The sequence below is a fragment of the Chrysemys picta genome, chromosome 2 (genome assembly GCF_011386835.1).
Source record: "Chrysemys picta bellii isolate R12L10 chromosome 2, ASM1138683v2, whole genome shotgun sequence".
NCBI classification, from domain to species: Eukaryota; Metazoa; Chordata; order Testudines; family Emydidae; genus Chrysemys; species Chrysemys picta.
Window position 1 is genome coordinate 175,989,776 of NC_088792.1, and position 24,513 is coordinate 176,014,288.

The following is a 24,513-nucleotide window of genomic DNA, read 5'->3' on the forward strand; positions in this document are numbered from 1 at the left end:
CTACAAAATTATATTCTAATTTCCCCAACTGCTAGCTCTGTCATTATTACTCTCACTTCTGGCCAGGAAATTCAACATTAATCTCAACATAAGAACACAACAGGAGTATGTACATTACTAAGCCTTTACAGGAAGCTTCTTGTCTATGCAGCTGGTCTTTAAGAATGACAGCATGAGCAATAAGAAGAAGGTTCTCTGGTACTTGACTTAATTTTGCTAGGTAAATTGATATTCACCTATGGTGAAAAATCCAAAGAACTACACAACCTTAAGGTATACTATAAGTCACATACAGCAACTTGAACCTACTCTGTTCATATATCAAGTGAAGCAGCAAAAAAATATGATCATACAATAAGATGGCTTTTATCTCACAGCTTCCAAGAGAGAAAGGAGAGATGCTGGGAGTTTATTCTCCCCTTAATGGTTTTATGGAAATTTTCCAGTCTTATTAACTAACACTATGTTTCAAAAGAACCAGAAGGGAGGAAGAATCTTTCACTAAACGCAGTTTAGTCACTGCATAGATAACCAACTTTGGAGGCTCCCTCCCTAGAATTCAGAAATAACATTGATACATTCTATACTAACAAACTAGAGGGATTAGTACACTAGCTCCCTTTAGTACTGTACTACATGCAAATAATATTAACTTGCAGATAAGAGTTATATTATTCCCTATATCATCCTTAAACAAAATACTTAAGTACATTGGCATTAAAAACACCTAATCCCTAAGGGAGGGAAACAGGAAGTAAAAGTAGTTTATTAAAATGTGAAAATCCACTTCACACTTTCCAACAACATCCTTAAGTGACCAGAGAGATTTAAAAGCTTTTCAACATAGACATGATCAATCATATACTATACCAGAGATATACACATGAATTTTCTTCAAAAATACACTGCCCCACACCCACACCACCTCCAATTATCTGATCTATAAAGGCAAACTTGAGTGACTCAGAATAAACAGGTGAATTTTCACAAGTCAATGTTATTAGAGGATACCATGAATTCTAGGTACAACAAAACATTATACAAATTCATCATTACCATATTTTAAAATTTAAAGGCAAGTTAATTTTTGATGGCCACAAAAAATAAAATATTTGTGTGTTAACAGCCTAGGCACAAGTCCGTTTTGTGCCTGTCCTGGTAAATTTTCATGAGAATTTGCAAGATTGTGGAAAAGTACTAAGTTATTTTCATCTTAAAGGAATGTTATTTCAGGTTATTTCCAATTGAGATATTCTCTTCCTTGGGAACCTTCCATACCCCACACCCTCACTTTATATTTCTCACACCTCAAAGTCAAACCACTTGCAAGCCTATGGCATAACCTTAACCATATGTGTTAATTTATAAGCCAGACAAAATACTAACCTCTTAGTGCTGACAATTAAGACTCCCCATTGTGAAGCACTAGTTGATTTTCACATCATGCTGAATAAAAGCTACACAGCACAAGGATTTTACAGTGCATATCATTAAAAGGGGACTGATCATTCAAGATATGCAATAATCTCCCTGACAAATATAGCCTCTCCTATTGCTAATGTAAGCTACAAATTAAAAAAAGAAAGAAAGAAAAAGAAAGAAACAGAGTGTTTGTATACTAGAGTTTATTGACACAGGTATGACATCAGGCAGCCAAACTTTATGTCCAGACATTTAAATCATCTCATTTTGTTTATATGAGCACTTGAGTTCTCTTATGAGTTAAAACCAACTGCGATGAATAAAAATGTTAGAAGTTTTAATGTTTCATTCTGCAATTGCTATAGGTTCTCAGAAATACCAGGAAGACTGGCATTTAGGAAACATTTACTAGCTTACTGTGCAACCTGAATACATCACCACTTCCCCGTGCTTCGGTCATGTCAGCTGGAAAACTAGTTAAGAAAAGATCTCACTGTAGAAAGGATAAAGACAGCTCAAACGAACTATCCTTTGTCAATGAATATTGTTACTTGTACGTAGATCCATGTGTTGAAGAAATACCTTACTGTGTTACCAGAAATAAGTGGCCAACAAAGGAAAACTAGCCTAGTTTGTTTAAAATAAAGAAAATTACAATTAAAACAATAATATACTACAGAGGATACAAGATGGTTACTTATCAGCATGACTGTAGTTCCTACCTGCACAGTTCCATGGTGTAGGAATATGTACACCCATACATGCCATTTCAAAACTCTCCAACAGCAGTGTCCATTGGAGCTGGGTATCCATATGTTTGTCTTTATGTTTCCCCATTTGAGAATATACCAGCATAGCATCAAATGCCACTCCATTTCTTCCATTCACTAAAGAATTTATTGTAAAACTCTGAAATAGTGGGGGAGGAGGATGGGAATTGTGGACCCAGGCAGTCAGTTTTCTCAAAGAACCAGTTAGTATGTAAGTATCTATTTTTTCCTTCTTTGAAAATGCATGCAAGTAGGTGAGTGACTAGCAGCTCCCTAGATCACAATGAGGTGGGTCTGACTGCTTGAAAGAGATTATAGGTCTAACTCTCCCAGGTTGAGTACACAAATCTAAATGCTAACTCCAGGGAGTAATGCTGTAAAATATGGATAGAATTCCAGGTAGCAGCTTTGCATACACCCTGTATTTTGGAGACATTTGAGACTCGCAATACAGATCACCTTAGACAAGGAGGAATGCATCCTCAGACCAGCTGGCATTAGCATCCCTGCTTACTCATGTGTGGATGCAGAGTCTGATCCAATTTGATAGTCTTGGAGTGGAAGTTCACTGGCCCCTGGCATAAACTCCATGTGCTATACATACTCTGGGTGATTTACAGAACAAGTTAATCTTACTCAGGTAAGAATTCAGATCTTCTTGACATTTAGACAATGCAACCTAGTGTTCCCACATGTAGCTGGGAAACAGGTGGAAGCAGAGGTTCACCACAAGCATGTTAACAGCCTGATTTAAGTGGAAATCAGAAGTCATGTAAAAAAGGGAACTTCAGGTGAGAAAGAACATGGTATATGGTAGGTCAACCATTAATGTCTACATCTCATAAGCTCTTTGGACCAATGTGATTATCATTAAGAACAGTCTTTAGTAAGAAATGGTACAGAGAGCAATCAAACCACATGTCAAGTGGTGGTTCCATTAGTTTGGCAAGCACATTTAAGTCCCAAGACAGCATTAGCTCCCAGATGGAAGACAACACATGAAGCAGGCATTTTAGGAATCCTGGCACTATAGCACATGAGAAAATACATTAAATCCTGAATTGAAGGATAAAAGGCTGAGACTGCAGCCAGGAAAACTCTTTACAGAGCTGAGGGAGAGAAATGATTGTCTGAGATGAAAGCAGTATAGAATAAAGAGCATGAAAGACTGGTGAGGACCAGAACCTTTATCTTGCCCAGATGCAGAAATACTTCATAGAGTAGAAATATCTTGTGGAAGATTTTTTGATGTCCAGCAGCTGACCAACACATCCAAATTAGACCAAAGATTATCCAAACTACTCATTAACAAAAGATCTCTCGCTCTCTTGTAGTTGGTGCTGGATTCCACTTCCCTGCCAGTACCTGCAGGAGGCAGAACAAAATTGAGGGGGTCTTTGGAAAGCAGGGGCTAGACCCTCACCAACTGTCCAATCAGCTTTGATTCTAAACCCTACATCTACAGACAGGCTACACTGAGGATCTGTGGACCTAGCCCTGAAAAAGAATACAAGATACCCATTCAGTTAAGGACACATTTATGTGCTGAGTACTCCTGCTAATCAGCCTGTACTTTGAACATGGTGATATAAACTGGATTTTATGGAAGGAAAGCTCATGTGCATCACAGTTCCAATGCTAATGTTGACTGAAATTTTGACATCTGCATTTTTTTTTTTTTTAAAGGAGTAACATGTTAGCCTAGCAGTCTGGTGGCCAGGCATTTCAGGTCAGCAGGAGCTAGAACCACTGTAAAGACAGCAATCTTAGATTCTTCATGCGCTGGAGCGCTTCACAGCACTCTTTCAGCTAATCTGGTTTATGTTTGTGGAAATCAACTCTGAAGTTTGTGGATAACATAGGGCAGTGGTGCCCAAACTCAAACAGTTGCACTCCCTCTACCCCCCACCAGTAACAGAATCTGTCTGCACCCCCCTCCATTACTGCACAGCCAAGGCTTCCTCAGCAGTGGAGCTTTGGGGGAGGAGCAAGGCTGGGGGTGGAGCTGGTCTGGAAGTGTGGCGCTCCCTCCCTGACCCGATGGGGGCTGGCCTGGGCACCACCATGCATCCCCCGAATGTTCCTCTGTGCCCCCCATGGGAGGGCACACCCCACAGTTTTGGGACCTCTGCTTTGGACAACTGGGGTACTGGAGTGGGAGCCTTACAACGTTAATTTGTAATTTCAGCAATGCCAGCAAGAAATATCCTGGATACTTCATTTCCAGAATTTTCAAATTTTATTTTTTGACTCCTTTACAAAGCCAAAGTTAAATTTAGAATAGATTATAAATTTATCTATCTAATGTGCCACAGAAGCAAAAATATTTACCGTAACCCAAGCATTTAATATTTTTCTGTCTATATTTAAATTCAAGTGACAACCAAACAAACCAAAAGATCTTTATGGAATTCTGCACATGTGTAAATATAGACTGCCCAAATGAGAACCAATGTTTTCCAAAGCTTATTCTTCCTGTCATAAGGGATAATAAATATTTGAAGACTGGGAGATCTGGATGGAAATTCAGCTACCTCTGGACACAGAATAATAAAACAGAGCAGGGTTAACATGTAAATACTACAACCTTTGTGGGAAGCTGTGCTTCCACTGCCTATATACTCTGAAAGGAAAGGGAAATAAATTAAAAATGAAAATCTACTAGAGTTCCAAAATGTTAATATGAACATATACCACAAAAATACTGGCTTTATATAGGCAAGGTACCTGAAGATCTTAATACACAGCGGACTGATTTACTAGGCAGTGAAGTTATTAGATTTAGTAGTTAATCACTATGGGTATTGGAGGGGAGGGGAAATAAATGAGAAAGCAAACATCATATTCTGTTGACACTTATGTTTTTCATTATTTCCCCAGCTGAGGTGCGTAATGTTACTGTGTCATGTAATTTCTGAAACATCTATATTCACCAGGTCAAGGAATTATGTGTAGCATGGGAGGTTTGCATTTTGGAAGTCACCCCCTTCTATAATAATGCAGGGAACTTCCACAGATAATTAGAAGTGGCACACTCCTAAGCATACAAAACTTAAGGTATTGCTAACTTGAAGTTCCTTTACAATATAGGTACTCCAACTGTGAAGCGTCTATTACAAATAACAAAACTAAAATTCATATTCACATATTAGGAGCTAGAAGGATTAGACTTTCTGTAATCTTCAAAAAATGTCACCACATCTAGAAAACTCCTTCTGACTTGCTAAATTCAAAGCCTTTACTACTGCAAAGTTATAAATGACGCCTACATTTTTAAAATGCAGTTATACTAATAAAAGTGACTATGAAAACAGGACCTTTTCCCCCTCAGATCTGTGCCTTATATGTAGTCACAGTAACAACTATTTACTTTTCTATAAGCTTTTACTACTTTATATTTCTGTTAGCATTGCAGAACCAATGCAGCTATTGGAATGTGAGCTTGATTATATTCTTGCCCTGACACAACCAGCAGAATAAACTCCCCTCCCCCAGGAGAATAGGGGTATTTTTAGAGAAAAGTTTTTAAACTTCCAATTGCAGATTCTGGATTGCAAAGAATGATGAATAAACCAAAAAGAACCAACTTGATTTTCAAATCTCACCATAAGTTTACAGGGCTGCCAGTTAGAAAAGACATTTTAACTTGAAAACTGACAATGTTTGACATTGGATAAGAGACACAAAGAATGAACTCACTGTAATGTTTTTTTAAAGAGTAGCTTTTCAAAGTATAATCTAATTTTAACTCTTCACTTCTGTATTGTCATTTGTGCAACAATCCTAATTCAACAGCATGAGACTGCCTGTACAGAAATTCTTTCATTGTACTGAAAAAACTTTGAAAGTTCTATAATTTAAATCCTTAGTTCCTAAAATGCAAGTTAAAATAGAGCGCTTACCAATTTTTAATGCACATTCTAGTGTTCCAAAAAGCAAATTAAGTCAGACCTAAGTAAATAAAAGACGGCACTACCTACTCATCACAATCCAACGATCAAAGAATCCACACACAAGAAGCCCTATGATTTTCTTTACAGATGTTATGTGGCCACAGTATAATGCATCATCATCATATGTAATAAGTTGCATACTGACCTAAATTGTTGTGTGTTGACACAAGGATACAATACTACATAGCATGCCAATGCCTTCCTACATGTGGAAGAACTGAAATGCAAGTTCATATATGCACACCCAACTACACCTGATCAGAACAAAAGTCTTAAATAATTCATAGTATTGTACAATTCTACTAGGATATGTAGCCAGGAATCATTAGGTAAAGTCATATTTTAACTCCTGGTTAGCTATAATTAAGAATCTATGTCTTAAGTATTAGACAAGCCAATAATTTCCTGCTGTTCAAATATGTCCACAGCATTTCATGGCAATGTGGTACTGGGCAAAAATTAAAAAAAAAAAAAAAAGCCATTTAAAAAGAAAATGTATTAAAAAGACACACTTTTATATAAGTTCTGTGACATCACACTGCAGAAAAATTAATGACACTCGTGGGAAGAATAAAATATAGATGTATTTAGTTTACCCAGAGATAGAATAAGTAAGAATTTTCAAGTCCAATTTTTTTAAATAAAATAATCCTCAACTGTCTTCTAATCTCCAAAACAGCTGGATTAGCACCATTTGCAGTTTCTAAGAGACAGTGGCAGGGAAGCGATGACATTTAAAAATAGAAAGCCATGTTATGACCTTTGTTAAATTCTGAAGCTGAAGTGAATTAAGCCACACCAATGCAACTATATTGGCACATGAAAAAGATATTCCATAAGCAAAGCTACATTAAGAGAGTGGTAAGGTTGCACTGTTAGAAACTCAGAAGTCAAGATAGATCATAGTTAAGCTTATATATGCAACTCCACTATGGCTCCTTGTACATACATGATATTATGGGTTTTAAGATGATCGGGTACCACAATGACAGGTATGGCATAAGAATCCAATCGGCAAAATAAAAAAATAATAAAGAGGAATATATAAATCATATTCTAAAAAAGTTTGCAATGAATGGGATAAGGGAGATTATATCTATATCTCTTTTCCATATAAAATAAATACTTTAAAAACATTCAGTTCGCAAAGCCAACCACTCGGAAGACAAGAAATTCTAGAATTAAGATTGCCTGTTCCTGATGCAGGGTTGCATAATCAATGAGGCTGTTTGCAGGCCCTTTGCCTCATTCTTAGTTTTATTTTATTAAAATAACTTGAAAAAAAAACTCAGAATTTCTGTTGTGTGCAATCATAAATAGCCCTCACATATTATTCATCATCGGGGTTCAAACAAGGATTTCAAGACCAACAACACAGACCTCTAACCACTTAAACTAAAGGAGTAACTTCTCTGATAGGCTGTTATCTTCAATGTGGACCACCCATCAGATAAGAGAGTGATACTTTAACAGATTTTAAGGCCAGAAGGGACCATCATCTAGTCTGACCTCTTTCAAAATACAGGTCATACTTTCACCCAGGTTGAACAAGTTCTACTATGCTGTATAAATGGCAATTTCTCCTGGCTGTTCATTAATTTGGCAGAATCTGGAGTGATTTTCACAGGGATAGCAAAAGGCACCTTGCTATCCCCCTATGAAATTTTAAGTTTTTGCTCTACATTGCAAAAAACGCTTTATTATTAAAAATTCTGAACCCTTCCTGCACCATCAAACATTGCTTAGTGGACAAACAATTCTGTGCCATTTTTGTCTATCCTGACTCGCTCTTTGCATGTCCTCTGTCATTCAGTCCCATAAGTTTCCCTATGAGTGGTGTTTGGAGGCATTCCTTTGGTCAACCCTTTTTGCATATTCTTCCAGCTGTCCAATAGCACACATGACATGGTAGACTCTCTGGTTTCATTCTTAACATGTCTCAGATATATCCATCTTCTTTTCTGGGAACTTCACAAATAAAAAGGTGCTGAACTCTCTGACAAATCATGGTATTTGTTATACATTGATTCCATTTAATACCTAGTGTTTTCCTAAGGCATTTGTTTTGCATGGCATTTAGATATCTGTCTGTACCATTTGGTGGATTTCCAGTTGTCACATCCTTACATTAAGATAGAACCAACATTTGAGTTGAAGATTCAGTTTGTTCTTTAAGTTGTAGATTTTTTTTATGACCAAATCTTGTTTAAACTGGTGAACACAGCTTCCACCAGGCCAATTTGTGATGTTATTTCCTTGTGAGCATCGCCACTGATTTGCACTTTACTATCAAGGTATGCAAGTTGACTACCTTCTTGTATTCCTTTGCCTCATAAATCAAATACTTGAGTTGGGCGTTGCTGGGTTTCTCAAATTTACTTTTCATAAGTAAGTATTAACCCTGTTTTTTGCAATGCTGGACAGTCTTCCAGTCTTTACTTGCATATTGGCTGAACTGTCATCGAAAGCTATGTCAGTAGCAAAATCGAGATCTTCTAGAGTACTGTTGAGACGTGATATCTGTTCTGAATGTGTTACGTTTTTGGCAATGCCAAAAAAAAAAAAAAAAAACCACAACCACCACCACCACCACATGAAAACAAAAAACACAAACCAAAAAGCCACACTTTGGCAAAGATACCTATTTTCCCCTAACCTCGCTGTTCAAAACAGTTGAACTGTTTTTGTTGAAACTATTAAAAAGATTCAAACTGAGGCAGAGACCAAACATGGAAAATTTCACCCAATGTTTAAAATTAAAAGCAATTGAAAATGGGGATTTATAGTTGGAAATGTTAGGTAACCTTATCTACAGGCACTGCTCCACTTCATACATACACAAAAAATAGAAAGAAAAAAGAATGTATGCAATTCACAGGCATGTTCTCAAAACTTTTTAATAGATATTTTTATGGTTTCCTACCTATCCTCAAAGATGGGGTGAGGGAGGGAGGGGAAAACATTCCATAACCTGGAACTATATGACTAGACCACCCAGTTGTGGATGAGAGCCCATAGAGCGCTACCTCGTTCAATGGACACCTTTGGCAGCACACAAAAATCACTCTACACCTAAATTAATCAGATATGTATGCACAGTACAGCATTTCTTCATTTAGAAGTTTCATAATAATAGCTAAGTGGAATTGTACAACTGGAGAGAGTATTTTCAAAACTAATACCACAAACAAGACCCAGTTTTCATTGGAACACTCAAAGTGCACTTCCCTCCTCACTGAGAAGTATTTCCCCAACTACTTTCAAGTTGCTAACGCCAGCCATTTTGACATTAGCGCAATAGAAAAAGCCAAAATAGTTTATTTAAAACAAAACCAAAAAAAAAAAGCTATGCAATAAGGGAAAGCATTTTGTCCCATTCTTCTCTCTCTCTAAAGTGGCTGAATCATTTCATTCAAATTAAAATAAAATTAAATATATAAATAAAAAGTCACCCTCCCTGATAGTGACCAGACTTGGGAAGTTTCAACCCAAGAAGTTAAAGTTTTACCACACCTTAAAAGAAACATGCACACAACCTTAACTGTAGCTGTGATTAGTGCTCCAGCTATAAACCTGATACTTGAGTGGGGAGATATAGTAATATGAACATTCTGAAACAGAGCAAGCCACCTTTTTCAATTTCACTTCAGAAAGAATAGCAGAACTACAAGAGGCAGTAGGTTCATTTAGTTTCCTATCTACATTTCAGTGTTCGGTACAATGAACCTAAATGTTGGCAGGACCCATGACATGATACTATTCACACAGTGTCAGTACTCTACTGCAGCTAGATTAGCCATCTCTGATGATCATGAAAAGCATGACATATTGCAAGGAAAAGAAGGAAAAATCTGAACACCTGCTGATACACATCACTGCACGTCTTAGTTCATGTGACTCAGTTCTGGCATTTTCTGCATCTCCACAGAATTATAAAGTACCATTTTGAAATACAATTATGAAAGGTGAAATGGGAACAGAAGTACCATAGGAAACTAATTTCTTGTACAATTTTCCAAATTTGAGGTTTAGAGTAGATGTAATTCAAACAAGCAAAGTGCAGCCAATTGAGGGATTCCAATGATTCACATATTCCTATAATATGGCCTTTCATTAAATAACCAGTGCACAAGCATGAAATGCTTCCTTTTCAACAAGCAATAACATGCTCAATGTTTTTAGCTAACCAGGAAAGCTTTACATTTCCATTCTGGTAGATTTGTGAGTGTTTTTTGTTCCACAGAAAATAAGGTGGGGTTTTTTTTGTTTTTGTTTTTTTTAATTTCTCCGGTATGTGACAAATACCACTCTGAGCAAAGAGGGGGAAAATATTGAAAAGGACATTTTTAAGATATTTCCAAACATTTGGAGAGTGAGGGAGGAGCTGGTGGCTCTATCAGTCTTGTGTTCCTATAACACGGACTGCTGGCTGCTTTATTCAGCTCCTTCTTACATTTGCAGATATCATTCCAAAGGAAGTTGAATTTTTAGCAAATGACAGTAAAAACATATTCCTAAATTATGTTTTACTGAAGAATTTTTAGGTAGCAAGAAAATTTGCTGTGGATGAGTTTGAGGGTCTTATATTTAGGTTACATTATAAATCCACCCATCTGTCTTTACCTCTCTTTCTTCCTGCTCCCTCTGCTGGAGTCTGAGGATCCTATGGTTGGCTGCTTGCACTGAAACAAACAAATTGGAGTCTATTAATCAGCTGCCCTAGCTCAAAGAGAAACCTGACTGAAAGAGGCATAAAACCCATGAGGCTACTGGGACACTATCACTGTACACAAAAAGACTGTGGGTTTTGCCCACTGGGGTCACTTACCTTTGGATTGAAAAGTCTTCCCAGTATTTGTAGGAAGCACTCTACAATGCTAACTATGTGGACATAGAGCACTAAGTTGTACCCTTGGGCTTTCTAGAAGCCAAACGGGAAAGGCAGCCAAGTCCTCCTGTGCCCATATTCCATAATATTGCTGACAAGTTACTGTGCGCTACTCAGCACCGCAGAAAAGATCTAGAAGTCTTGTAAACCAATAACTAGAACCAAATGGAGTGAACACTAAGTTTTGGTTGTTTCTTTGTTACTTATTTTTTTCCAAATATAAATGATTTAGTAAAAAATTATATAAGGAGAACATTTTTAAATTGGAGCTAGTCTCCTCTACATTGTGATCCTAGCTCTACCAAAATGTGTTAGCAACAGTGGTAACTGTATTTCTAGCCAGTTTCAGACTCGTTTGACATCATATTCCATACATGCTGTGCACAGTGGAACAGACTCATCTTTCCCCTCAACAGGTGTCTTGCATTCAATAACACAAAACTTAGTTTCCTGAAATATTTATCAGTCACTCATTTATTCTTATAATCATTAAAGCAGTAGTACTACCGTATAGATTACACAGCTAAGCACTCAGAAGTCAGGTAATGGCAATTTCAAGGTTGCTATGCCCCCTAGTGTGTATATATTTGGATACAGGCTTTATTTACATGATTGCATTCTTTGAGTAGTAGTATGCAAAGTATAAATATTTTTCTACAATCTTTACTACACGTGTGTAGTATCTCCTTCTGTGTACTACTCTATATATGCCAGAGACCATGCTTATACATATTACAAGTTGATTATAACAAAGTGAAATATTATTGACATATATAAACTACCTAATTTTACAGCTAGATTGAATTTTGTAGTTAATTACCTAATCCCAATTTGTGTCTAAGAAAGGTTGTGCTGCTGGCTGAAATGAAAGTATAAAATACAGAGGCACTGACAAAGCTAGTAAAATATAGACCTTAGAAGAGAGCACATTACATAAAATCTACACCATAAAAGATATAATTGGATGGTTATGACTAGGAAACTAGCACTGTATCCACATACAACATATCTGTATGCAACTTAAACAAGTTGCAAACAAAAAATGCATTTTTGCTCCATTTTGGCCCTATCCAATTCCTGTTATGTTACTTTAAAGCCCTTCCATCGACTTCAGTGGGAGTTTTCAGACCTTAAAAATGCAGCCAAACTTACTGTACAAATGGGAGACAGTGAAGCTTGGTAGATAGAATACTGGAGGAGTGCCCTGAGTTCAATTCCAGGGTCTAACATTGGTCTGCGGGGTTACCATGGGCAAGTCACTTCATCTCTCTGAACCTCCATTTCTCAATCTTTAAAATGGAGATAATGATCTCCTTTGTAAAACCATACCTTGAGATCTAGGGATGAAAAGTGCTCTAAGAGCTTTTTTTAAAAAACATACACACAGTGTTGTTTTACAAAGGAGATCATTATCTCCATTTTAAAGATTGAAAAGATGAGGCACAAAAAAGTGAAGTGACTTCCTGTGATCATCCCACAGGATGTCAGAGCCTGGTATTGAAGTCAGAGCACTGAAGTTCCAGTCCAGTGTTCTATCTATCAGGCAACATTGCCTCCCATTTACACAGTAAGTTGGGCTGCACCTTTAGGATCTGAAAACTCCCACTTAAAAGTCAGTAGAAAGGCTACAAAGTAACATTAACAGGAACTGGATAAGACCAAAGTAGAGCAGAAATACACGTTCTGTAAGTCTTTTTTAAAGTTGCACAGAGCTGAGAATTAAACATTTGCATGTATAAGGCTTATTATACAATAGCAATTTTAGCAAGGATCATATATTGAGTTCAAATTATTTGAAATTATTCCTTTTAAAATACTACACCACAAAAAAAAATAGCTTCTTGCTTACATCTCTTCAACACTTCATTCAGATCGCCATGCATCACCTCCTCACATTTAGGGAGAGTTTGGCCATTTGTCTCATAGATCATGGTGTTTAGGTTTTCAAGAACTCTCACTTCTCGGAGGCCACGTTTTTCCTGTTAGGAAAAGTAAAAAAGGAAAGCTCTTCATGTGTTACATAGGTTTTCATTAGCGGATACTCATATGAAGCTATTTGTAATTATTTAGCTCTAACTGGACTTTTTAAGGTTTGTAATAACATATCACACTGTTCTTAAATAGCTAGAATATGCCTCAAACATTTTATTTAGTTGGAGTAAACTACAGCTGGAGACCCCACTAGCTTTAATGTCATGCATACAAAACAAACAGAAATCAAATGGATAATTAGGTGGCAATCATGGGTTAATATGAAAATCCATTTTGCAGGTATAATGTGATTCCCAGGTTAACAAACAATTAAGTTTAACACAGTTCATCACAGTGAATGAAAGAGATCACTGCCACTTAAAACATCACATCTGCTTATTTACAAGCTTTATTAACAAACGTGAAAGTCCCCTTCTTTCTTGTGCAATGTAGCAACACCGCTGTTCCCTGTGACAAATGTTGAAGTTATTTATAACATAACATATGATGGATTGAGAAAACATAGTAATTTAGATATCTGAGATTTATAATAAGGGTTGGGTATGGCAAGAAAACTGAAATCATCACACGCTTATGCATTTGATTAATAAAAGATTACAGAACAATTAAATGATAATAGTTCTACCTTTTGATAGCTTTCACTTTTAGTTTAGCAATGTGATAATACTGGCAGTGTACATGAACTGACAAAGATCCAGGGCCAAAATCAAGGCAAGTAAGATTTTGACACCGAAGTATAGTGATGAAATCAAAACTAAAGGATAATGTAATGCTAATGACTAAACAGGTGGCATCTCTTCTGAACTCATTGCTGATCAGCAAACCCAGTGCTAATGGCATTTTACTAATTGAGCTGCCTAGGCTCTACTGCTTAAGCTTTTTAAAATAAAGCTTCCGGCAACACAGCACCACTATGCCCTTGTTTTTCCAATGGCGTTTTGCTCTTTTTAATTATGCTTGATCTGCAACACAGGACCATCCCAAGAAATCAAAAATACATAAAGTTATCCTGGATTTTGTTGTAGCTTGGTCTTTACATTTTGGCAGGTAGAGCTGCAAGTAACCATCCCTCTATTGTAATTTGCCAATCACCAGCCTATACAATAATGTATAATACAGCAACTAATAATACTCTTACATAGTACTTCATAAATGTGGTCAAGCATCATTATTCCCATTTTAAAGATGGGGAAACGGAAATGCAGACAGGTTACATGACTTGCTCTAAGAGTTACGAATAGAAACCAGATTTTCTCATCCTTAGTCCAATATTCACTAGATTACAATCCCTCCAAATATGAAACTCTTATCAGTGAAGGATGTTAGTGTTCTCACCAAAGGTCACTATTTAGTGTATGCTAGTTTATCACTTAAAGAAAACACCCCTCAGACCTGAAGCACTAGACCACTCCACAAAACTATAGATAAGTGTCAGCTTTTGAGGAAAAACTCTAAACTAAAGCCATGTTTACACTAGTGAATTTACAGCGGCATAGCTGTGGCAATGCAGCTGCGCTGTTGTAAGCTCACTCATGTAGCCACTCTATGACATAATTAAACTACCTCAACGAGCAGCAGTAGCTATATCAGTGGAAAAGTGTCTCCTACCGATACAGCTCTGTCCACACCAGTGCTTATACTGGTGAAACTTACGTCACTCAGGGGTGGGGTTTTTTCCCCACACTCGAGCAACATAACTTATGCCAACAAAAGAGCTAGTGTAGACATAGCCTACATCTAAGCCTTACTGCTTTAAGTAAAAGTGAAAGTGTAAACTATCCTTTGCTTCGATAAAAGAAAGGGTGGTTCTTACTAGAAGGATAAGAGTGATGGAAAAAAATCAGCTTTCCAGCAAGAATTTAAGGATACTTGAAATTAGCACAATGAAACCTTAGCTGTAATCTGACAGCTATGTTAATTTAGTTTGCTTCTGATCAAGCCCTAAGGCTGGAAAGTCTATCCTATCCTTGTAGTCCCTAACTTAAATTGAAGTGATAAATCCTCTGAAGAGCTGCACAGGACATTTATGTATTAGAGACAACAGTTATTAGTTAACTTTGGTGAAAAGCAATTTTAAAATGTGTGTATGGAGCAAAGTGGGCTTCTCCTGGCAGGAAAAATGGATATAAATTTCTAGATTTGTCTTGTCAAACTAGCATGGAGACAAATTAAATCCACTTAAAATGTAACTAAAAATGGCATCTTGTTTTTCCATCAGATCTGCATCCTGCATGTTTAGATTTATAGCTACTTTTTCTATTAGAATTTAAGAGGATAAAAGTTAAAGGGCATACCACCTCTGTGATGCTGGCAGACCAGGTGCTAGCTCATGCCAAGGCCCCTCGGCTTCACTGAACATTGACAAATGCATAGCTAGAAACCAGTCTGCCTCGCCTTTGTTTTAGTATTGCTAAAATAGATATCAGAGTCATAAGAATGTGTTTAGACTTCATGAAATGCTTGTAGGATGCTGCATATATTAATCTTACTTATAATACCTGTATCCTATGCTATAAGGTAATATTTCCATGTTTGCTTTGTAACTATAAAAGTTTGTGAAAACTGTAAAACCCTACAGTCAGAGGAGAAGCATTACCAAGTATGAAATACTAGTTCATCACAAGAGGCATCATCTCGTCCCCAACAAAAGAAGGCCAATAGATATCAGACAAGCTATTGTGGAACATCAGTGGACAAAAAAAAAAAAAAAAAAAGACTGATTGCCCCCCCCCCCCCACACACACACACAGAAAGTGAAAATGTGCATAAACTCTAGTCCCATCAGTTTGAGGTCTATGGGAAGGGGATAATAATTTTTCTTGACAGGAGATTTTTAATCCCTGTGCTGCTAGGAATTTGGAGAGGGCAATATTTATAAATATAAGATAGGGATCCCCAAGCTGCTTGGCTTGGGTTAACCCTAAAGGACATACAGAGCTTGCATATTATAGCAGCTTCTGTTGCCCTTTAGAACCTAAAACTGTATCTCATTTGTGTGTATGCTTACCTTCTTTAACTGTTTAAATAATACTCCTGGGAGAATTCTGCACCACTGCGCAATGCAGAATTTTGCAGAAAATGTTGTGCACACAGAATTTCTTTTCCCCCACAGAAATGAGCTACAGTGCCGCTGGACCCGGCAGAGCCCAGCTCACACATAGAAGACACTGCCAGGGGAGAGAGCTAGAGGGTTCCTGGCAGCTACAGTTCCCGCTCGCCCTGAGGGAAGGAGATGGCAGTGCGCAGGAAACTCCACACAAACCTGGGACCAAGTATCAGGCTGTTTCTCCCTCTGGATCCCTGGGCTCTGGGGAGGGAAGAGGTGCAGGTACCTGGGGAAGGGGAGGCCTTGCAGCTGGGCTGTAGGTGTGTGTGTGTGCGGGTATCTGGGCTCTGGGGAGAAGGGGGTGTGGGTGTATGGTCCCCCAGCTGGGCTTGGAGGGGCGAGGGGGGGAAATAGAGAAACAGGAACTGGGTTGTCATAGGGGTGTGTTTTAATTCTCTACTCCTGGAGGAATTTGTGTGTGTGTGTGTGTCTGTATAGTTACAGACATACTTGCTGACAGGTATTTTGAAATAAATTACCAAAATAATTGAAACTGGCATGATTATGTAGTGTTATTTTGACACATAAAATTTGCAGAATTTTAAAATATCATGCACAGATTTTTTAATTTTTTGGTGTAGAATTCCCCCGGAAGTAAAATAACTCATTTCTTTTTCAATACATCTTTAGTTAATATTATAGGGTTATCTACAAACCTTGCCTTTGATTTGAGATCTGAAGTTCAGTTGACCTGGGGCAAGTGACTGGTCCTTTGGGACTGGGGATCAGTTGGGATTTTTGGTGTAAGGGACCATCTATCACAAAGGCAGGCTTGCGTGGGTGGCAAGATAGACTGGAGTGCCAAAGGGGACTGTCTGTGACTTTATGTCAGGCCTGCACAACTCGTAAAGCGGCGAGGGCCCTATTACTCCAAAGAAAACAGCTGAGGGCCGAAATGCCCGGCCCCGCCGACCCCCCACAGCACCACCCAGTCCCTCTGAAACACAACAACCCCCCCCCCAGCGCCGCCTGCCCCACGGAAACAACCCCCCCCCCCAGTGCCACTGAAACACACACACACACACACACACCCCAGCGCCACCCGCCCCGCGGAAACAAACCCTCCTTCCCCAGCACCGCCCCACCGAAACAACGGTATTGAACCTTGGTAATATGTTATAGTGGGCCCCTAAGGTAGTATAATTAAGGTAAAAGAAAATTGTCTTTTGCTAGAAGTAGACTAAGATCTTCCCCCCACTTTGTAATCAATTGCCCTGTTGAATGAATGAGGTTTGGGGTTTGTGCCCTGATCCTTGACAGTCTCCCCTGAGGGTGGCACTTACGCTTTTGAGCTACTCTAGACAGCTTGACAACCTCATTATTGCATTAAGCAATGTTTGTAAAAGAAAAAATTGAGCAAAAATATTAAAGGAAGTCTTCATATTATATCAGCCTAATCAGATATCTTACCCTTTCAAAGCCATACTCTTTTCCTTCAAAATGTAGATGTGTGTGAAAACAATTATTCTTAGAATTAATCTTTTAGAAATACAGAATACTATTTACTTTTCCTAAATTTTGCTGCCATCTTGTGGCAATTATTTTTCACTCATTCAAAACTGAGTTAGCAAAAATTTTCTCCTTCAACAATATATCAACCTTGTTCTTAGTTGGATACAAGTCATCATTCTTTAACTGTTCTCTTACCTTTTGTAAAATATAAAAGATCAACAACTGAATATTCTGCAAGAAGTTAATCACATTGTGGACATCCATAAAACAAACAAACAAATACATAAATAAATATACAATATATTAAGGCTGGATTTGTTTTTAAATCTGACAATCCATAGAAAGTAACAAGTACATTTCCATCACAGAACACCAACAACTAAATTACTTCAAAACACATTTTCTTTTTAAAAATACAGATAAATTTGATGGCCAGTCAAATTATGACTAAAAGCACTGGTTAGAATGTCATAATGCAGGCAGGCCCTGTACCAGTTTCCACACACAATACCCCTGTAAAGCATGTCAGGAATCCTTCATGATGAAAGATTCATAAATATATTCATGCACTGAACCTGCAAACTGCTCCATACAGACAGACCCCTGCACTCATGGAGAGCTCCACTGACACCAATGGGGCTCCACACAGGCACATAGCCCAGCCCAGCCCCCCACCCCAGGTGCAGAGGTCCTCCCACAAAGATCCATTTCCAAAATAAGTCTTAGTATAACCAAGATAACGTCACCCACCAATGAAACTAGTAGCTGTTTAAAAACAATCACCAGCACCTATACAACAGAGTAGGATTGGAAGTAAAGAATTCTGTACTCTTTGAAAACTGCAGGGTAAGTTTACTATGTGTACAGAAGCAATTAACCAAATTGGACTTCCACCAGGATACCTGGGCTAACACCTTAATCAATATTGAAAGATCTTGCAGCACTTATATCCACAAATACTCATGTTATTTTTAAGGCTCAACCCCTCAGTTCTCATAATGATCCCCATAAAATTATGCTATGAATTAAGGTTGTCGTATACTGCATCTTATCTAGCAATACATTCTCCCATTGAACTAATGACCCAGTCAGACCCTGTTTAGCTTAAGATCCAGTAAGATCACAGGATGGAGGTGTTATGCATAGGTTAAATATAGCACACACCAGTGCAAAGATACTTTTAAATAGCCATTAGACCAAACGAATAACTAGGTGGATCTAATCAGCACACACAAGTAGATGCACACATTAAGAGAATAGCCCTTTATGTGCCAAACAAAATTTGATTACTTTAAGTTAGTTTGTGCTCACAACTCCCAGACAATCAAGGAAAACTCATTGATTCACTCACCAACTCTCTCAAAACTTTTTTTTGGGAGGGACGACGGAGGAGAAAGAAGAACTAATCACATTTTTTAAACAGCTACACTACACTCCCAGTTATCTGAATTCCCTTTATCCGAAAATCTTAGTTATCCGAATCCACATGTGCCCCAGGTATCTATCAATCATAAGCAATACATTCTTAAGGATAGATATACATATCCTTCCGATTATAGAAAACATGATGTGTAATTCATGCTACACCAGTATAACAATGTATCCATTCACAAAGTGGTTCCATGACACAAAATTGTGTCCAGTTCAAAGCACAGCCCCTGTAACCAGCTGTCACTCCCAGCTGTTTACTGCCTCCCAGCCTACAGCTAGAACCCAGCTCAAAATAGTACTTCTATTTATCTGAATGCCCAGTTATCCAAAAGTTTCATATGTTCCCCAGAACATTCAGATAAACTTGATAGTACTATACATATTTACTACACACTTTCTGGATCTTAAAAAAAGTTAGAGGGGTAGCCGTGTTAGTCTGAATCTGTAAAAAGCAATAGAGGGTCCTGTGGCACCTGTAAGACTAACAGAAGTATTGGAGCATAAGCTTTCGTGAGTGAATGCCCACTTCATCAGATGAAGTCTGCGTCTGATGAAGTGGGCATTCACCCACGAAAGCTTATGCTCCAATATTTCTGTTAGTCTTAAAGGTGCCACAGGACCCTCTGTTGCTTTTTTAAAAAAAAGTTCTTCATTTACAGCATTCAGAGTCAGTATGGATCCACTGCTTTCCTGAAATCTCAGATATTTGTTGCAATAGAGCCTTTCCATCTACAGCCAACCAGGAGGCTGCAACCATTCCTCTGATGATTCATCCACATCAGTGACTTTGTAACATTAGACTAGATTACTGCACTGCATCCAGCCAAAGCTTTTGAGAGACCTTTGTAATAACAATGAATGTGTGTGATCATTTTTAATTGATTGCTTGTATTGATATAGAGTGACCAAGATGCATTGGTGAGAAGTGCCAGTGTACATTTCCAAATAAATAAAATATTTGTACTTCACCTATAATACCCTCTAATACACTTTTACATTTGCAGGTGTCTGGAAAATTAAGTTATTTTGTTCTTTATATAGCAACAAATACAGTAGATGGAACAAGAGACTTGGTCGGTGCCAATGTGGCCGGTGCGGAGGAATTGGCTGGTGTCGAAAAGAACGCCAGTGCCAGCGGTTTTGTCAGTGCTGTAGCTTCTGAAGTCGGTCAGAGCTGAGAAACGGCTGAGGACTGTAGGTCTGCCCAGTAATGGTCTTTAGACAATTTCTTCGTATCACTACTAGAGGTACTTGGATAGGCCTTGGAGCTACATCTCCTGTCAGATGATGTTGAGGCAACTGACCTCACAGGGGATTGTGTTCTGATGGGCTGTGCCTCAAAGTTTGAGAAGGGAGACCATTTCTTTTAGTCCTAGCCAGAAAGAGATTACTTTCTCTTCAAGGGATGCGGGGAATTAGGATTGGCAGACAACCTGGCAGAGCGTGAGGGCCTCACAGGAGGAGAGTCTGGGCCCAGGTCCAATACAGTCATAACAATTTCCCGATGAGGAGAAATTTTAACCCAATGTCCTGGTCTTTTCTGGCTCTGGCTGTCAGGCCGTGGCAGTGGGACCAATTTTGTGGGACATGTCCTTCTTCCAGACAGTGACTATTCTGTGAGTAGCACCTCTTAAACCCAGGGGATCCAGGCATAATGGTGAGGGAAAAATAGCTTCTCAGTCTGGAAGGGCACGAAGCGGGGAAAAGAAAAAAACTAAGCTATGAAATAATTATAAAGGTAAAGTTAAAAAACAAACAAACAAACATTTTCTTTTTAAGATAGAAGAAAGGAGAACAAAAAGAAAATACTAACTACACTATAACAGATAAGGCATTATCTATTGAGGGAACAGGAAGTGGGCTCGGCTGCAGATTCCATCCCAGACCAAAGGCGGTAGAGAAGAAACTGGGGGCAGCTGGACCGCACAGCTCTCTCTATATGTCCCGCTCACAGTGTGAGAGCAGGGAGATATGCATGTGTAGTTTGACAGGCACTGCTGATGAAGATCGTTGATCCCAGGTGCAGGGGGTGCTGCTGCACCTACAAGTGGAGCACCCATAGGGACATCACTCGAAGAAGTAGTATACATCTATTCTGGGCAGGAAATGCATGTCAAACAAGATTCTCTAAGAAGGTGCTAAAACTGTTTCAAATCTCAGTATATATAACAGGCCACTGGTAATATAAAAGCACGCTAAATGAAGTTTCATAATTATACTAGATCTTCTCTTTTAAAACAAATACTTACTTCAAATTCTTTAATAAAGTAACGTATTTCTCCTTGAATAACTGGCCTGTGATCCAGCAGTCGGGAATGAATTTCTCCAATGTCTAGAAGAGTAATGAAATCCAAAGTTTTAATTTTCTAAAGACACAATCCATACTAGGTAAAAAAACAACACAGTGAAGCATAGAATATTTCAAAAGGAGGAAAAGTAAAAAGACACCATTATCCAAAAGGACAAGCAAGCTAATACAAGATTTCAACTAATGCTATGATAGTATCAGATGGCTTTTCTGGCTAATTCAACAAACCCACCATCTTAAAATAAATGCCACAAAAAAAGAATATTCTGCCATCCCAGACCCTCCTGACTGCTACGAGGGTGCATGAGGGGGTTCCATTCCCCCACCTATCACCCACTATTGGAGGCCTCATCCCCAAAGGACAGCTGCAGTATTTGCCTTTGCTGCTCCATATAACTGACAAGGAGCAGAGTAGAGTGAAACTAACTTGATTCTTGTCAGTTTCCACTCGGCAACAGTTTGGGAAAGCTGTAAGCATCAGTGAAAGCACAGCCACAACTCTAGAAGACAGTACTACATCAGTTTAGAACTAGTCTGGAAAGTTTTCTTCGCAACTATAATGCCTACAAATATATTTTTCTTAAATGAGAGCTTAGATTCAGCAGCTGATGGAACTCACCTACAAAAACTTCCTACCTGACACAGATAAGTAGATTATTTCATGTTTGAGAAAATGGAAAAGATGGACAAAGTTTGCAACAAATACAGAGTGTATGGTAAAATGCTAAATAGTATCATTGAATGACTCATGTAAGTTCAGATATTTTTAAATAGAAATTGAAGCAGGACAAAAATCAGAAAAGAGAGGAAGGCAAAAGAAGTGGCTTCCAAGGAGAAATTGAAAGGAAAGGAGCAAGGATCCCTAAATCAAAATTTTGACGATATGGGAGCTCCCAAGAGTCCCATTGACTTACTCAAAGCAAATGTGAGTGTCTAGCTCCTCTGAAGATCAGAACAACTATTAAGGGGTTTAAAGTTAGACACCTAAATCTGAAAATGTGGGCCTTACTACATAGAAACAGGATGTCATTTCAGGTGGTGAAAGCAATGCAAGAAAAGGCATGAAGGTGAGAGCACCACCATGAAGGCAAGAAGCAGGTTTATGAATTGTTAGCATTTGAGCTGCAGAAGATACAAAGAAAATGAAAAGGCAGCAATGCCAGCCAGTGATTAACAATGCTATCCTTGCTAGGGCAACCTCAGGAATGACATCAGGAGGAAGATATAGAAAACAAGTGTTATATACAAAAAATAATAATAAAAACTGCCGTCCCAGATTACACTGCTGTCAGAGGCAGGCTACATGACTAGATGGCCACCAATCAAGTATGAGCTAATTCAGAGGAAGGTACAAGAAAGGCTGTACTGAAAAGTTAGGCAATGACTTGTCCATAAGGGAAGTTTCTGCCTAACACCAGGCGATTAGCACTGGCTTTCTGGCTTGAAACTCGAGTATATATATCGCTGTTAAATACGTGCACCGGCACCCCGTCCTCTCTGTAATGCCATCCCGGGGGCGCTTTAGCCGCACACCTCCGACCCGTCCCTCGATCTTGCTGAGCTCTCAGCCTCTCGCCACCTCGTGCCACAAGCTCCAGGGGCGAATTGTGCTAAAGGGGAGGGAGCGACTCTCGCGCTACTCCGGGGGTGGCCGGGGGAACTCGGACACAGCCCCGCGCGCTCACCCAGCGGCCGTTGCGCGACGCTCAGCGGGCCCGGGCGGGGCAGACCCCCGGACACAGACAGGCGGAGACAGCAGGGGCTGAGCGCGGCGTCTCCACCCTGGGACAGGGGCGGTCTCAGTGCGGGCGGGGCCAGGTCCCCTCCTTACCCTTGATAATGGGATGGGCCGCCGCCCCCACCGAGTCCAGTTTCCTGCCGGCGGGGAGCGGGGATCCCGCAGCTTTCCCCGGGGTGCCGGGGCCGCTGCTCATGTTGCCGCACTTCCAGCTCCGGCCGCAGCGGGGCGGCGACCACCGAGCTACTACATGCGCGCGCGCGCGCACCGCGGATAGAGGGCGCGGCAGGAGCGCGGGGCTCGCGCTGAGGCGTTCCGGCGGTGTGACGTAGCTCTCCGCAGCCCGTTTTGGTTCTTAGCTTCTGCCTCCTTCCCAACGCCTCGGTATGACGTCACGTGGCTGCGCCGAACTCCGGCCTCAGAACTTAAACCCGGGCCGCCCTTCGTTAGGGTGAATGACTCGCGCTGCCGCCATGGCAACCGCGGCCACCCTGTTGGATTCGGCAGAGTCGTGGAGAGTACACGCCCCCACGCCTGTGACGGTGGCAGCACCCCAGTGGCTAAGCTGGGCCCGGGTACCTGTCCGCAGGCACCCATTGGGTAGGCCCCGCCCTCGCTGTATCCCACCACGGCGTCGGCGGGCCTTGGTTCTGAGCAGCGGCTTCTGGCCCCAGCCTGGTTCTCCCCGTGCCACAGCAGCGTCGCGCCGCGGGGCCAGCCCGTCCCAAGCTGGCCGGGAGGTGACGCCTCTCCCCAGGCCCTGTTCCTTGACAAGGCAGCCCGGCTGCCGGCCTGGCAGGAACCGGTCCTGCTGACACAGCTGCTCACCCTGGCAAGGCTTTCTCACCCCAGACTAGTTCACTCCCTGCAGGGGGTCATCACTCACCTGCTCAGTACAGCGGCCACAGACCAACAGAGTGCAAAACGGGTTTTCTATACAACAGCTGGGTGGCTGCAGCTTGAAATCTAAACAGCGCCACCGAAAATCGTACCAAAATGAGGGAATTCAGAGTACAGTTTTCCCCAGCAACCTTAACTCTGCCTTCTTGTGCCTCTGCATTACAAATGGACCTTTATCAGGCACTGACAGAGTTTAAAAAAAAAAAGTACATAATGTACAGGGTTTTTTGTATTGTGCTGTTTAGTAAATAGCCTCTGTTGCAGTAGTCTGGATGCTTGTAATGAAATACCTTAATGTAAAATCATATGTAAGAGTAGTTTGTTTTTTAAGGAAAAATGGGACAATTTTCATCATGTATGAAATGGGATAGAAGGATGCTCATCAAATTTTTGACAGGGTCATTCAGGGAAACAAGTGTAAAGCTTCTCAGCCTCGCACTTTGATACATCTTTCTGAAGGTCAGGAAACTAAAATAATTAATACTGTGCTGACTGGATTTGTGCTACAGTGCCATGGGTCTGCCACTCACACACATCCCTCAACTGGTTGAAC

At 39.8% G+C, this 24,513-nt stretch overlaps 1 protein-coding gene across 2 annotated transcripts in view; it reads right to left on the minus strand.

Moving 5' to 3' along the window:
- BLOC1S5 (biogenesis of lysosomal organelles complex 1 subunit 5) overlaps nt 1-23,944 on the minus strand; it is a 30,793-nt gene extending 6,849 nt beyond the window's left edge. For both annotated transcript variants that reach the window (XR_010598744.1, XM_005305957.5), the window contains exons 1-4: nt 23,154-23,944; nt 21,264-21,346; nt 12,883-13,012; nt 10,769-10,827 (exon numbers count right to left, since the gene is read on the minus strand). Coding sequence is in view for 1 of the 2 variants with exons in the window: in XM_005305957.5 (XP_005306014.2) it covers nt 10,769-10,827; nt 12,883-13,012; nt 21,264-21,346; nt 23,154-23,256 (375 nt within the window). In the remaining variant the exon portion in view is untranslated. The remainder of the gene's footprint in view (nt 1-10,768; nt 10,828-12,882; nt 13,013-21,263; nt 21,347-23,153) is intronic.
- Between the last annotated feature and the right edge of the window lie 569 nt (nt 23,945-24,513).